Below are 16,519 nucleotides of genomic sequence, written 5' to 3'. Positions count from 1 at the left end.
GTAGTTGTTATACAGGAGGTATCTTAAAGTTTATATTATGAGTTCAGTGTCTTGGGATGAAGCAAAGTCTTAAATTGATTGTTACTCCCAGGTTCTTGACTGATGAAACAGATATAAGTTGCTGGACCTGCTAGGAGATTGAGGATTTCAGTCTTGGAGAAACTGAATTGTAGATGGTAATCAGTCATCTAAACAGCGGTGACTGAGAGGAAAGCTGCAATATGAGAGTTTATACCGGAAACTGCTGGGGAAAACAAAGGAAGAGCCAAGAATCATCAGTTTAGCCATGGTGGAAGGATCCTGAGAGCCAAGGGCAGAGTTGTAAATGGAGAAGAGTAAGGGGCCCAGGATGGAGTCGTGTGGAATGCCAGCTGAGAGAGACTATGGGAAAAAGAAGAAACCACACCAAGCCACCTGGTAGGATCTGCTGTATATGATAAATAAGACTCAAACTATTTCAGTAATGATCCCTCAACTTCAACCTGTTGTAGAGTGGAATGTGGGATCTGGTGGTTGACAGTGCCAAATGGTGAAGACGGGTCTACGGGGATAAAGACCAAAGAGAGGGAAGCAGGTCCACCTGGGTGGATAGCTTCTCATACTAGAAAATGAGCAGTCCTGGCGCTGTCAAGGCGATCATTCTAGGCAAGGAATGCAGGCAACTGGTTAAAGGTTGCGCATTCCAGAGTTTCTAAGAGAAAAGGGTGGACAGAGACTGGCTTATAATTCTGGACAAGGTTTGGGTCCAGAGAAGGTTTCTTTAACAGTGTGACATGTGAGCTGTTTTAAAAGCAGATGGAAAGTAACCAAAGGGGAGTGAAGAATTAAAGAAAGAAGAGGAAATAGACTGTAAGACAGGAGATGGAATGTGATCAAGGGAACAGGTGGTGGTTTGGTAGAACTTTTTGGTGGTGGAATTGAGTTTGCCTGTACACAACAAGGCAAAATCATCAGGACTACAGGATGCAGTTTGCAGAGATGCAAGGAATTCCTTATGAACATTTATATCTCACATGTAGCACCTGGGCACATCATCAGGGCTGTAGAGTCAGAGTTGTTGAGTTGGAGTCGGAAGCAATTATTGCGTTACTGGAGTCGGAGTCAAAGGTTTTGTGTACTGACTCCGTAGCCCTGTTTTGTAGGACCATCTTTAAGAGCAATTACGGTTGGAAGTCTTCTAGGATATGCTTCCTCCAGCTCTGAACACATCAGTTTGGTCACTTTCTCACAGATTTTCTATGGAGTTAAAGTCCTTTGTAAATGCTGAAAAATGAAGTGAATCTTGCATCCACTAAAACAAAGTTTTAGAGACATCTGAAAGATGATTGAAAAAATGGAATGAATTTTTCTCAGTTTGGAGAGTTACAGTTGTAATGTCCAGGTGTGAAGTGGACATGGGCATAATTTACTGTAACGTCCGGGCCCGGACATAAAGTACAATAACTTCAATAGCAGTTAGAAGATATCAATAGCAGAGTGTACATACAAGTGCATAGTGTGCTGAAAGGCACTGAGGGCAAAGGTGAACACGGTCAACTGTGCCTACGCCGAGACTGTGGTGGAACACAAAAATACCAGAGAGTGTGTCCAGATTGACCATGGACAAGCAAGAAGGAATGTACACCACACTGATCCAGGATGAGAGTAGTGCAGAAGTACCGACCCACAACTTAAACATCGAGGGTAATAACTACTGTAAGTTCTACGTGCTGTTTTCTCCGTGTTCTGAGCAAAAGTCCTTTCAGCAAAATATTTACTTTTATTATTTAAATATTTACTCTTACACCAAAGTATCTGGTCGGATTTAATTCTCATTGAATGCGTTAAGTTTATCTCTCACGTGTAATATGTTTCAAAATATGTATTAGTACTTTGTGTATTTTAAATATATTATCAAACACATGCCAATTTAGATGTGGGTCTGTGTGAATCAGTAATGATAAATTATTAAGATGCTTACTTTTTCTCACCCAGTAAATGATAGTATTTAATTTTCAGTAATGTTTCTTGCTTTCCATGTTTGCTTTTTGGTAGAAATGGACTTTGAATCCAACCACTTCAAAGTCAAACTCTCTCTACTTGTCGCAGATCTGGGAAATGACATCAAATGCAAAGAAAGAGTCATGTTTAAAGACAGAGAAGAAAAATATTTCCAGTAAAATATTACCGTGTTATTTTGCTGTGTCATTTATTGTTAAAGTATACTGGAAATGGAATTCTGGGATGTAACCTGAATTGTAAAACTGCAGTCCCCCCAAATAAGCAAATACAGTCCATCCTTCACACATTGCTGAATAAATGGTGAGGATATCATAATTCCTATCCAAAGTTTTATACCGTCTATTTTCAAATTGGAATTCTTTGAGCCCCTGGGTAGAATGAGGTGTTTACTTGCACAAAAGTTTAGTGAAATGAAATCAGTGTTTTCGAAACATTGTTAACATATGCGGAAAACAGTTTCCATTTGTGTTCAGTCTGTGTAAAATGTGCAGAGTAAATTCCTGGGTCTATCCAATACCATTTAACTTTTTTTTTTTCACTCTTTCCAGTGTCCATGTCCAAAGGGAGCGCGGAGCATAAAGCAAGACGCTACCAAATTGCCACAGGAATTCTGGGCTTACTTTGTGCCATCTTAATGATAGCCATCATAACCCTGTGTGTTCGTTGTGAGTATGACATCATCGAAGGGTCAGAGGACACACCAGGACTCATTTGTTCATTTAAGCATCATAGTCATTAAGTGCCCTTCTTGGATCGGGGCCTTGGCGTGGCAGAAGGGCTTGCGTGATCTAGGGATCTCCAGAGCTATGTCGTCGGGAGCACTATGCTCCTGGTAGGGTCTCCCAAGGTCTGGAGTGAAGATGCAGACTAACACGATCCAAAAACCTCCATGGAAAAAGTAAACAGGAGATCGTTTATCCTGCCCGGAATAGGGTCACCGGGACCTATCCCTGGAGCCAGGCCTGGGGGTAGTGTTCCTAGGCAAGCGCTGGGCTCAGCCCGAAACGGCATCGTGAGGGGCCATGTGGGCCCACCACCTGCAAGGTCCAGCATGGGGCTTGGGTGCAATGTGTACCAGGCAGCTGGAGGGGGCGGGGTGGAGCATGCTGTCGCAGCACCTCGCGACAGAAACTGGCCCTTGGTACGTGGAATGTTACCTCACTGGGGGGAAGGAGCCGGAACTGGTGCGGGAGGTTGAGAAATACCAACTAGATATAGTTGAGCTCACCTCCACTCACAGTATTGGCTCTGGAACCAAACTCCTCGATAGGGGGTGGTCCCTCTCCTACTCAGGAGTTGCACAGGGTGAGAGGCGCTGGGCGGATGTGGGGATACTCACAAGCCTCCGGCTGGCTGCCATACAGTTGCAGTTTGCCCCGGTGGAAGAGAGGGTCGCCTCAATGCGACTGAGGGTCGCAGAGACGAAAACTTTGACTGTTGTGTGTGCTTATGCACCAAACATCAGTTCAGAGTATTCGGCCTTCTTGGAGAGGGTGGGTGGGGTTCTGGACTGGGCCCCACCTACAGACTCCATAGTCCTGCTGGAGGACTTCAGTGCTCACGTTGGCAATCACTGGGAAATCTGGCAAGGGGAAGAACAATTTGCCTGATCTGAACACGAATGGTGAAATGTTATTGGACTTCTGTGCTAGTCATGGTTTGTCCATAACAAACATCATGTTCGAACACAAGGATGCTCATGAGTGTACTTGGTACCAGAGCTCCTTGGGCCAAAGGTCAATGATTGACTTTGTAGTCATTTCTTCTGACTTGAGGCCACATGTTCTGGACACTCGTGTGACTTGAGGTACTGAGCTGTCAGCTGATCACCATCTAGTGGTGAGTTGGATCAGATGGCGGGGAAAACTGATGGACAGACCCGGTAGGCTCAGACGTTTAATGAGGGTGTGCTGGGAACGACTGTCAGAGGACCTTGTCCGGAATGATTTTAACTCGCACCTTTGGGAGAGCTTCTCCCATGAACTGGAGGAGGTAGGGGACATGGAGTCTTGAATGGACCCTGTTCAAAACCTCCATTGTGGAAGCATCCAGGCACAGCTGTGGCCAAAAGCTTGTTGGTGCCAGCCAGGGCGGCAACCCGAGAACCCGCTGGTGGACACCGGTGGTGAGGGAAGCCGTCAAGCTGAAGAAGGAGGCCTTTACGGCCTGCTTGACTCTGGGGACTCGTGACTCAGCAGACAGGTACCGGGAGGCGAAAAAGGCAGCTGCGGTTGCAGAAGCAAAAATCTGGTGTATGGGAGGAGTTTGGAGAGGCTATGGAAAGCAACTATCGGTTGGCTTCAAAGAGGTTCTGGAGAACCATCCGGCAGCTCAGAAGGGGTCGGAGGAGTTTCGCTCAGGCTGTGTTCAGCAAGAGTGGAGAAACTCTGACCTCTGATGAGGACATTGTCGGGAGGTGGAAGGAGCACTTTGAAGAACTCTTAAACCCGAGTGATATGCCTCCCTTACAGGAGTCAAGGTCAGAGGCTTTCGGGCTGTCAGAGTCCATGTCCCTGATGGAAGTCACTGAGGTAGTTGGTAAGCTCCGTAGTGGCAAAGCAAAGGGGTGGGTGGATGAGATCCGGCTGCAACTGCTTAAGGCCCTTGATGTTGCAAGGCTGTTATGGCTGACACACCTCTGCAATGTTGCATGGACCTCGGGGATGGTGCCTTTGGATTGGCAAACTGGGGTGGTGGTCCCTATCTTTAAGAAAGGGGAGCGGAGAGTGTGTTCCAGCTATCGGGGCATCACACTTCTCAGACTCCCTGGGAAAGTCTATGCCAGGGTGCTGGAGAGGAGGCTCCGGCCGATAGTTGAACCTCAGATTGAAGAGGAACAATGCGGATTCTGCCCTGGCTGTGGAACAGTGGACCAGCTTTTTACCCTCTCACAGATAACTAAAGGGGCATGGGAGGTCGCTAATCCAGTCTACATGCGCTTTGTGGACTTGGAGACGGCCAATGACCATGTTCCCTGGGAAATTCTGTGGGAGCTGCTTAAGGAGTATGAGGTACCGGGGCCACTACTGCGGGCCATTCGGTCTCTGTACATACGGAGCGAAAGCTGTGTCCGTATACTCAGCATTAACTCAAGCCCGTTCAATGTGGGTGTTAGACTCCGCCAAGGTTGTGCCTTGTCTCCACTCCTGTTTGTGGTTTTCACGGACAGGATATCAAGGCGCAGTCAAGGCCAGGAGGGCATTCTGTGTGGGAGTCGGAAGGTGACGCCTCTGCTTTTTGCGGATGATGTTGTCCTTTTGGCACTGTCACATGGTTGCTTCCAACATGTGCTGGAACGGTTTGCAGCCGAGTGTGAAGCGGTTGGGATGAGGATCAGCACCTCAAAGTTTGAGTCCATGGTTCTCTCCTGGAAAAGGATGGCATGCCCCCTCCAGGTAAGGGGAAAGTTTTTGCTCCAGGTGGAGGAGTTCAAGTATCTTGGGGTCTTGTTCACGAGTGAGGGAAGAAGGGAGCGTGAGATCGGCCACAGACTGGGAGCAGCGGCAGTTGTAATGCGGTTGCTGTACCAGACTGTAGTGGTGAAGGGGGAGCTGAGCCATAAGGCGAAGCTTTCCATTTACCGGTCGATCTACGTCCCTACCCTCACCTATGGTCATCAACTTTGGGTGATGACCGAAAGAATAAAATCGCGGATACAAGTGGCCAAAATGAGTTTTCTTCGCAGGGTGTTGAGACTCACTCTCCGTGACAGGGTGAGAAGTTCGGACATCTGGGAGGAACTCAGAGTAGAGCTGCTACTCCTCCACATTGATAGGAGCCAATTGAGGTGGTTCAGGCGGGTGGTTCCAGGACCCGCTGGAGGGATTATATCTCACAGTTGGCCTGGGAACGGCTGGGGATCCCCCAGGCTGAGCTGGAGGAAGTTGCGGGGGACAGGGGCGGCTGGGCTTTTCTGCTCTCCCTGCTGTGACCGCAACCCTATTAGGACAAGCGGGACAGAAGATGAGATGAGTCATTAAGTGGATGGTGGCCCATCAAGTAATGATGCTGTCTCACAACACCTGGGTGGTGCGAGAGGATGTGGGTTTGATCGCCGCTGTGTCTGTGTGGAGTTTGCATGTTCTCCCCGTGTCTGTATAGGTTTCCTCCCACACTCCAAAGACATGCTGTTCAGGTCTCCCATAGTGTATGAGTGACAGAGAGAGAGAGGGAGAATGTGTGTGTGTTCCACTGATGTATGGATGAGTGACCCAATGTAAGTAGTGTATCTGGCAGTGTAAGTCACCTTGATGAATAAGATGTGTGGGCTGATAGCACTACATAGAGTTCATTGGAGAAAAGTGTCTGCTAAATAAATAAATATTGTGGCGCAGAGCGCCATGAGTTTGGATAGAGTGAAGAAGGATGGGGAGACAGCGTTCATAACGAACCATTTATTCGAATACTAGGACAAGGGAAATGATGCGCTTGGTCAGAGGACCCCATTTTCTCCAGGACCTGCGCTTATAGCCAGCCTGTCTAGTACACCCAGACTCTCCCAACCCACTGGGAGACACGGTCACCCTACCATTTTTCCCCTAAGTGCCCCCAGTGGTTACACACACACACATTTAACATTATTTCCCATAATGCAACTGTTTACATTGAATCAGTAACGCAGGTCATTACATAGCTCCCCATCAAAAAGAATAGCAGCGTCCCCGCTGCTGCCTGCCCCACAAGTGTCCCAACGTCCAGCGCTGTTCTCGCGCACATCCGGTTGGGATTGCAGGTCCCAGACGCTCACCGCTGGTGGTTGGGCCGGGGAAACTTGCAAGAGACCCCCATGGCGGTGCGCTCGGGGGTCGGGGTGGCCACCCTCGTCCCCTGTCCAACCGGCCTCGGTCCCCGCACGACTCCCTCACTCGCACATGGCGCGTTCCAAACATGGCGGCGCCCACGTGGCTTTCCCTGACCGTCTTGAGCTCCCTGCCGCTGACTGGCTTCCGTGAGACCTTCGCGACGGCTCCCCGCAGCCGCTCCACGTTGCTCCAGCTCCGTTGTCGGGGGCGAACATCTTTTTCGCGCCTCCCGTCGTCTTGCCGCGCGCCTCGCTGCTCAGCCGTCTTCCGGCAAAGGACCCGGCAAAGCCCCCCTGCTTGCCTCTCTCACCTCCGTCGATTCGTCGCACGCTGAGTCCGCCGCGACACTCGTAAAACTTGCCGCTTCTTGTTGCGCAGCCCTTGTGGCGTTTGTTCCACCGCGCCGCTCTTTAACAACGCTTGCTGGGGCTTCAGGCAGGCTGGGCGCTTTCTCCCCGAAAGTGACGGACTCCCGTTCCGCGGGAGAATTAGCGTCGGCGGTTTCGCTCATCTCCGACACGGAGCTCTGCCTGTCCACAGACGAGGCACACTGCTCCGCGTCGTCCAGCACGGCGTCCGTCCTGCTCGGGAAAGCGGCGCTCTTCGCGGGGCGACTTTCCTCCGCCTCCACGGTCGACAGCGGTTTGCTGCCTCTTCCTGCCGCTCCTTCTCTGGGCGCAGGGAGACTCTACTCGACCTGCTCGCCCGTCTCCAGCGGCACCTCGCAGCTCTTCTCCGCTGTCCTCGCCCCAGCGTCCCCTGGACACCCGTGCTCCGCCACAGCTCGTCCACCTCGACCTCCACCGTCGTAGGCACTTCTTCTACTGGATGCTCTTCTTCCGTCTCGCTGTTCACCCCTTCTTCGTGCTTGGTGTTCAGCTGCTCCCCAATCCAGCATCTTATTGTCCTGTCCCATCCCACTCTGACAGCAATGTGGCACAGAGTGCCATGGGTTTGGATGGGGTGAAGAAGGACGCGGAGACAGCATTCGTAACGAACGATTTATTTAAACACTAGCACAAGAGAAATGATGCTTTCGGTCCGAGGACCCCGTTTCCTCCCGGACCTGCGCTTACAGCCAGCCTGCCTAGTATCCCTAGATTCTCCCCAACACGCTGGGAGACATGGTCACCCCATCATTTTCCCCTAAGTGCCCCCAGTGGTTACACATTTAACATTATTTCCCATAATGCAACTATTTACATTGAATCAGTAACGCGGATCATTACAATATGTAATGTTTATGATGCTTATGTGCTTCAACAGAACTGTTGCATTGTAATCTGAAGTAATCTTGATCTGACACTGCTGCTCTCTGTTTACAGACAAAGGTGAGGTCCTTCCCAGTGCTGAGCTGGAGAGCCTGAGAGCCAACTACAGCAAGCTGGAAGCAACCATGAATGAGCTGCGCCTGGACCACCATGATGTAATTGATACCGTAGTTGGCATGGAACGAAGGAGACGTACATTCACTGAAGAGATTAAAGAATTGCGCAGAGAGAAGGAAAATCTGCAGGAGGAGAAGAGGAAGTTGCAGTTGCGCATCACTGAGCAAGGCAAGAATATCACCATTGCTGAAGAAACTATCTCCATCCCAAACTCAGTCCAGAATTATGAACATGCCTCTCTCTTCTTTTCTTTTTCAAAATCTTTCCATGTACACTTTGCAGCCATGTCTGCATTCGGTGTCCACACTGATCTCGACTGATATCAGTCTGGATGTAAAATCTGTCATTCCATTGAGACTTCACCGCTCAGTGTGAGAAGATCTCCGGGCTGATAGAGCTGCCTGGCTCTCCTTTACTTCTCATTCTTCTTCACCTTTTTGAGCATTTGACATAGTCAACACCAGATGTTCCTCACTGGAAATGAACTGTTCTCCACAGTCTCTGCAGGGATTCCACAGAGCTCAGTGTTGGGCCCCTTGCTCTTCTTCATTGATACAGTTTCACTTGGCTTCATCATTGCCTCAGTTTCTTCTACCACTGCTAAGCAAATTACATACAGCTTTGCCTCTTCTTTTCTGTCAGTCAGCAGATACTGTATGTATCTCCTCTCACTCAGAAGAAAGTTCAGTATCTATAACTTCACCTTTCTAAGATGTATCTTCCTGCTGGCCCACCTGTTTTTTAATCCAACTGAACATCTTGGTGATGTGACATCTCCTGGTCCAGACTTGTGATTTCTCACTTGGACTATCGCAACTCCCTCCTCTCTGGCTTCTAATGCTCCTGTACAAGTTGTTTTCAACCTTTATTTAAGTATTTCCACATGTCTCCCATTCTTGTCTTTCTCCATCAGCTCCATCTAGCTCCATAGACTTTCTTTACCTGTGTACCTAGATTTACCTGTAGGCATTGTCTTACTGACTTATGGCCTAGAAGATAATGTCAACAGGATCTATCTGGTCAATCCCTACACCCCAGCCAAAGTACTACTCATGGTTTTCTTGCCATATTTTCAGTACGAAACTGAAAGCTTGTTGGATCTTGGTTTTGGCACCATCATGACAGAATGAACTCTTGGTTCTTCAGAACTGCTGAATCCCTTTCAGCATGCAGAAAAGGTTTCAAAACCCATTATCTCTTGCAACCATTTTCACTCGCAGTCTCTGGCACCTACATAAATTTCTCCAACACCATCTGGCATAATAATATGCTTCATTTGCCAGTTGAAACTCCTTTCTAGACAGCTACCCGAGTAATGTGTTCTGGAAAAATGGCAGTGTCAAACAATCAGGATGTGCTATGATAGTTGTATGTTTTTCCTAAAGCTTGTCAGCTGTCATTTAGTTAATTTTAATCGACTGATTGTATGTGAATAATGAACAAATATAAATTTAAATGAGTGCCGAAGTTGCAGAGGACCATGCTTAAAATCCAAGCTTCATTTTAAGTTTTTTTATTGTTGCTGCAGAGAGAAGCTGTGCAATGTGCCCTGTGGGATGGAGGCTGTCCAGTTCCAGGTGTTACTTCTTCTCTGCTTCGGAAGGTACTAGAAGGAAAAGCTGGCCCGATGCACGTGCCGACTGCGTTGACCGTGGCGCTGACTTGGTGGAGGTAGAGAGCAAGGAGAAGCAGGTAGGATGCTAATGTGTATGTCTAAGCTAAGGGGCTAACAAACAAACTTAACTTGCTCATAGATCACTAGTATCAGTGGAGGTACACAGACTGTTTGTACGGCAAATGTTGCAGTCCTGGACTGTCAAAGAAAGTAATATTTTCTGCAGTATTTTGTTTCAATTGTATTTTCATCACTTAGTTTTCTTGAAAAATTTATTCAAGATACACAGGACAAGATGTTATACCCCATGCGTATTTATCAACAGTTGTACACAAAGACCCAGTCCAACCAAACATGAAGCCACAGAGAACATTCAGAGTAGCCAACAGACATCTCCATAACCCGAGACCAAGAGGCTTAGCTACCTTCTCCAACACACCCATCAACCAAACTAACTCACTGATCACACCAAACCAACAAACCAAACCAACACACCGAACCCACCAAACCATCAGACCAAACTAACACACCCGTCAACCAAATCAACACACTGAACCCACCAATCCAACATGTCCACCAACTAAACCAAACCAACCAAACCAGCAGGGTACCAACATGCTTGTTGCAGAATGAAAGCAGTTTGTGTTTGCCATGATATAGTCATCATTCTTAAGTTTCTTCTTTTAGCTGATGCTTTTCTTCCTTCCTGGATCGAGGCCTTGGTGTGGCGGAAGGGCTTGCGTGATGTAGGGATCTCCAGAGCTGTTTCGTCAGGAGCAGTATGCTCCCGGTAGGGTCTCCTAAGGAGAACAGGTCTGGAGTGACGATCGAGACTAACACAATCGGAAAAACCCCTATGGAAAATGGGAACAAAAGAACATTTACCCTGCCCGGAATAGGGTCACCGGGACCCACCCCCAGAGCCAGGCCTGGGGGTAGTGTTCCTAGGTGAGCGCCTGGTGGCCGGGCAACCCACGTAACCCGGCCGGGCTCAGCCCAAAAAGGCATCATGGGGGGGGGCCATGTGGGCCCACCACCTGCAAGGTCCAACACGGGGATTGGGTGCAATGTGTACCAGGCAGCTGGAGGGGGCGGGGTGGAGCATGCTGTCGCAGCACCTCGCGACAGAAACTGGCCCTTGGTACGTGGAATGTTACCTCACTGGGGGGAAGGAGCCGGAACTGGTGCGGGAGGTTGAGAAATACCAACTAGATATAGTTGAGCTCACCTCCACTCACAGTATTGGCTCTGGAACCAAACTCCTCGATAGGGGGTGGTCCCTCTCCTACTCAGGAGTTGCACAGGGTGAGAGGCGCTGGGCGGATGTGGGGATACTCACAAGCCTCCGGCTGGCTGCCATACAGTTGCAGTTTGCCCCGGTGGAAGAGAGGGTCGCCTCAATGCGACTGAGGGTCGCAGAGACGAAAACTTTGACTGTTGTGTGTGCTTATGCACCAAACATCAGTTCAGAGTATTCGGCCTTCTTGGAGAGGGTGGGTGGGGTTCTGGACTGGGCCCCACCTACAGACTCCATAGTCCTGCTGGAGGACTTCAGTGCTCACGTTGGCAATCACTGGGAAATCTGGCAAGGGGAAGAACAATTTGCCTGATCTGAACACGAATGGTGAAATGTTATTGGACTTCTGTGCTAGTCATGGTTTGTCCATAACAAACATCATGTTCGAACACAAGGATGCTCATGAGTGTACTTGGTACCAGAGCTCCTTGGGCCAAAGGTCAATGATTGACTTTGTAGTCATTTCTTCTGACTTGAGGCCACATGTTCTGGACACTCGTGTGACTTGAGGTACTGAGCTGTCAGCTGATCACCATCTAGTGGTGAGTTGGATCAGATGGCGGGGAAAACTGATGGACAGACCCGGTAGGCTCAGACGTTTAATGAGGGTGTGCTGGGAACGACTGTCAGAGGACCTTGTCCGGAATGATTTTAACTCGCACCTTTGGGAGAGCTTCTCCCATGAACTGGAGGAGATAGGGGACATGGAGTCTTGAATGGACCCTGTTCAAAACCTCCATTGTGGAAGCATCCAGGCACAGCTGTGGCCAAAAGCTTGTTGGTGCCAGCCAGGGCGGCAACCCGAGAACCCGCTGGTGGACACCGGTGGTGAGGGAAGCCGTCAAGCTGAAGAAGGAGGCCTTTACGGCCTGCTTGACTCTGGGGACTCGTGACTCAGCAGACAGGTACCGGGAGGCGAAAAAGGCAGCTGCGGTTGCAGAAGCAAAAATCTGGTGTATGGGAGGAGTTTGGAGAGGCTATGGAAAGCAACTATCGGTTGGCTTCAAAGAGGTTCTGGAGAACCATCCGGCAGCTCAGAAGGGGTCGGAGGAGTTTCGCTCAGGCTGTGTTCAGCAAGAGTGGAGAAACTCTGACCTCTGATGAGGACATTGTCGGGAGGTGGAAGGAGCACTTTGAAGAACTCTTAAACCCGAGTGATATGCCTCCCTTACAGGAGTCAAGGCCAGAGGCTTTCGGGCTGTCAGAGTCCATGTCCCTGATGGAAGTCACTGAGGTAGTTGGTAAGCTCCGTAGTGGCAAAGCAAAGGGGTGGGTGGATGAGATCCGGCTGCAACTGCTTAAGGCCCTTGATGTTGCAAGGCTGTTATGGCTGACACACCTCTGCAATGTTGCATGGACCTCGGGGATGGTGCCTTTGGATTGGCAAACTGGGGTGGTGGTCCCTATCTTTAAGAAAGGGGAGCGGAGAGTGTGTTCCAGCTATCGGGGCATCACACTTCTCAGACTCCCTGGGAAAGTCTATGCCAGGGTGCTGGAGAGGAGGCTCCGGCCAATAGTTGAACCTCAGATTGAAGAGGAACAATGCGGATTCTGCCCTGGCTGTGGAACAGTGGACCAGCTTTTTACCCTCTCACAGATAACTAAAGGGGCATGGGAGGTCGCTAATCCAGTCTACATGCGCTTTGTGGACTTGGAGACGGCCAATGACCATGTTCCCTGGGAAATTCTGTGGGAGCTGCTTAAGGAGTATGAGGTACCGGGGCCACTACTGCGGGCCATTCGGTCTCTGTACATACGGAGCGAAAGCTGTGTCCGTATACTCAGCATTAACTCAAGCCCGTTCAATGTGGGTGTTAGACTCCGCCAAGGTTGTGCCTTGTCTCCACTCCTGTTTGTGGTTTTCACGGACAGGATATCAAGGCGCAGTCAAGGCCAGGAGGGCATTCTGTGTGGGAGTCGGAAGGTGACGCCTCTGCTTTTTGCGGATGATGTTGTCCTTTTGGCACTGTCACATGGTTGCTTCCAACATGTGCTGGAACGGTTTGCAGCCGAGTGTGAAGCGGTTGGGATGAGGATCAGCACCTCAAAGTTTGAGTCCATGGTTCTCTCCTGGAAAAGGATGGCATGCCCCCTCCAGGTAAGGGGAAAGTTTTTGCTCCAGGTGGAGGAGTTCAAGTATCTTGGGGTCTTGTTCACGAGTGAGGGAAGAAGGGAGCGTGAGATCGGCCACAGACTGGGAGCAGCGGCAGTTGTAATGCGGTTGCTGTACCAGACTGTAGTGGTGAAGGGGGAGCTGAGCCATAAGGCGAAGCTTTCCATTTACCGGTCGATCTACGTCCCTACCCTCACCTATGGTCATCAACTTTGGGTGATGACCGAAAGAATAAAATCGCGGATACAAGTGGCCAAAATGAGTTTTCTTCGCAGGGTGTTGAGACTCACTCTCCGTGACAGGGTGAGAAGTTCGGACATCTGGGAGGAACTCAGAGTAGAGCTGCTACTCCTCCACATTGATAGGAGCCAATTGAGGTGGTTCAGGCGGGTGGTTCCAGGACCCGCTGGAGGGATTATATCTCACAGTTGGCCTGGGAACGGCTGGGGATCCCCCAGGTTGAGCTGGAGGAAGTTGCAGGGGACAGGGGCGGCTGGGCCTTTCTGCTCTCCCTGCTGCCACTGCTACCCTATTAGGACAAGCGGGATTGGAAATAGATGATGCTTTTCTCCAAAGCAGCTTACAATGTTAAGCTATTTCCCCATTTTTACAGCTGGGAATTCTTCTTTTTCCACTGGAGGAATTTTAGGGTAAGTACCTTGCTCAAGAGTATTACAACTCAAGGTGGGATTTGAACCTGCAACTGCTGGGTCCAAAGGGAGCAGCTGTAACACATAGACGCAGCACAGACACAGCACAGACCAGAGGGGACACATCCCGGACAGGACGCCGGTCCGTCGCAAGGCGCTCCAAGCAGGACTGAAACCCCCGACCCACCACACAGCAGGCCCCGGCCAAACCCGCTGTGCCATTACCAGCTGTTTGTAAATTACTCACTTACCCTAAATTGCTTGAGTAAAATTAAAATAAGTAGCTTAAAGTTGTAAGTTGTTCTGGAGAAAAGCATCAGCTAAATGTAGAGCACCTCCTTTTTACCAGAATGATACGTGATTATTTTTCTTGTCAGTAACTTGCCTCATTATATCCTCACATCCAGACGTACCTCAGCAGAGTAATAGAAGGGATAGAGCTGAGGGACCCCCATGTCTGGCACCTCACAGGATTTTGGATGGGGCTCAGGGATATCCACACGGAGGGGGTCTGGAAGTGGCTGAATGGAACTGAGCTGACTGTGGGGTAGGAAACTAGCACACATCCACACACCCGAATATACACACACACACACACACTCACACCACACACCCGAGTGTATTATTCTGAAAAATTAAACTCTCGCCTTCACATTAAGCTATGCAAAAGGAGGCTCAGAAATGAACTGAGATTCAACCGATGCTCAATTTGACTACAAGCAGCCAAGTAACAAGTAGCCCGGTCAGCGTGTGGGTGTATAATAGCGATTGCATTTCTTTTTGATTTATATATCACAGTAGGTTGTTTATGGTTTACGGTGAAGGGGACTTACGATGAGGTTGTCAGAACGGAATCCCGTTGTAAGTCAAGACCTACCTGTACGCGTCTTTAACCTTAGCCCTTTAAATTTCACATAGTAACAGCTATACTCCAGGAGAAGGGGGTGTTATTACACTTAAAATCATTCATTTATTCATTTATTATCAGCTGCCGTTTATCCAGTGTATGCTTGCAGCGGTCCAAAGCGTATGGCGTGAGGCAGGGTACACCCTGTATGGTAACCTGTCATCTCCAAATACCATTTGTCCTGAGCAGAGTCACGGTGATCCAGAGCCTCTTCCAAAACATAGGATGCAAGGCGGAAGGGGGCACACCCTGGAAAGGACGCCAGTCCATTGCAGGGCAGCTGCACAGACACTCACTTATTAATTCGTACACTACGGGAAATTTAGCGTCATCAATCCACCTGAACTACATGTCTTTAGACTGTGAGAGGAAACAAAAGAACCCGCAGGAAGCCCATGCAGACACGGGAAGAACATGCAAACTTCACACAGACTGAGCAGGGAGTGAACCCACATTCTCACATGCCACCAAGATGGCATGAGACAGCGGCGCTACTCGCTGCAGCACCCACCTCCAGTCTAGTTTTCCTTAAGAGTGAGATGACGAAAGCTTTCTTCCACTGAAATGTGCTTTAATCCTCGTTTAAAGGTACTGGATGGACGGAGAGCCCAATGACCAGTATTCCACGGAAGACTGTGCAGCCACTTACCTGAAACCAAACCCGCTGAAAAGCTGGAACGATGCTCCCTGTAGCACAAAGCTGTACTGGATATGTGAAAAAGGGCAAAAGAAGCCCTAGGTGGCTTTGGTTTTAAAGCAAATGGAGAGTTACATTTATGAAAAAACCTCAGTTCCTAAATGGGTTGTGTCTTGAACATGGCAGTAAACATTGTGTTGAACAATGGGCTTCAGCAGGAGTCAAATGTAAGCCAGTAATTTGAACTATATCATATGTGACAATTAAAACATGGATGGAATATTGCTGATCACAAAAATTTAATATAATTTATACATTCTATATATAAATCCTGACATCTGCATACAACAAGTGGGTGAGGAGCCATAAAGATAAGGTTCAGCACATTAAGTATTCAAACACTGAACTATTGCAGTAAACACACGCTGAAGCAACATTTGAGCGCCGGACACACACACACACACACACACATTTTCAGAACCGCTTGTCCCTGACGGGGTCACGGGGAACCGGAGCCTACCCGGCAACACAGGGCGTTAGGCCGGAGGGGGAAGGGGACACACCCAGGACGGGACGCCAGTCCGCCGCAAGGCACCCCAAGCGGGACTCGAACCCCAGACCCACCGGAGAGCAGGACTGCGGTCCAACCCACTGCGCCACCGCACCCCCGAGTGCCGGACATTCGGAAGAAAACAGAACATCTAAATATGTAAAGTGTCATTAGTAAACAACGTGCAGTTTGCATTCTTAAAGACCAGTGGAGATGTGTTATGTCGACATGCCTAACTGTTGACAACAGCGTACTCTGGTGACGACGACGACGACGAACACATCGCTGGGAAACGGAGGGCTAAGAGTTGTCCCTCTATACATCTGGGTGGAATTACTCTGTTCTTACTCATTATGAACAGATCCAGCTGTTCTTACCTTGGACATACACAATGACTAATGGAATATCATACAACACATTCTTGTCCTTCTGCAAGAATTATAGCAAAGTGACTGAAAAAAATCTTTCAGTACAATGGACTACATTATATATTTTGTTCTGAATTCTGACTTTATTATTGCTATACCAGCAAAATTGTTTTATGCTCTTATTAAAAATA

At 49.0% G+C, this 16,519-nt stretch overlaps 1 protein-coding gene across 2 annotated transcripts; it reads left to right on the top strand.

Moving 5' to 3' along the window:
• Positions 1-1,304: 1,304 nt before the first annotated feature.
• On the top strand, positions 1,305-15,901 carry LOC114912289 (CD209 antigen-like protein C). 2 transcript variants are annotated; one of them, XM_029258289.1, is made up of 6 exons: positions 1,305-1,695; positions 2,550-2,666; positions 8,129-8,359; positions 9,720-9,883; positions 14,274-14,413; positions 15,362-15,899. In XM_029258289.1, exons 1-6 carry the CDS (start codon positions 1,599-1,601, stop codon positions 15,510-15,512), a joined length of 900 nt encoding a protein of 299 aa, XP_029114122.1. In that variant the 5' UTR covers positions 1,305-1,598; the 3' UTR covers positions 15,513-15,899. The 2 variants fall into 2 exon arrangements, with proteins under 2 accessions (XP_029114122.1, XP_029114123.1); XM_029258290.1 differs by lacking the exon at positions 1,305-1,695 and adding an exon at positions 2,038-2,301 and having other exon boundaries at positions 15,362-15,901.
• Positions 15,902-16,519: the final 618 nt, after the last annotated feature.

This window comes from Scleropages formosus, chromosome 15 (genome assembly GCF_900964775.1).
Source record: "Scleropages formosus chromosome 15, fSclFor1.1, whole genome shotgun sequence".
Classification (NCBI taxonomy): domain Eukaryota; kingdom Metazoa; phylum Chordata; class Actinopteri; order Osteoglossiformes; family Osteoglossidae; genus Scleropages; species Scleropages formosus.
Note: the sequence above shows the minus strand (reverse complement) of the source record. Positions and strands in the feature narration are given on the sequence as shown.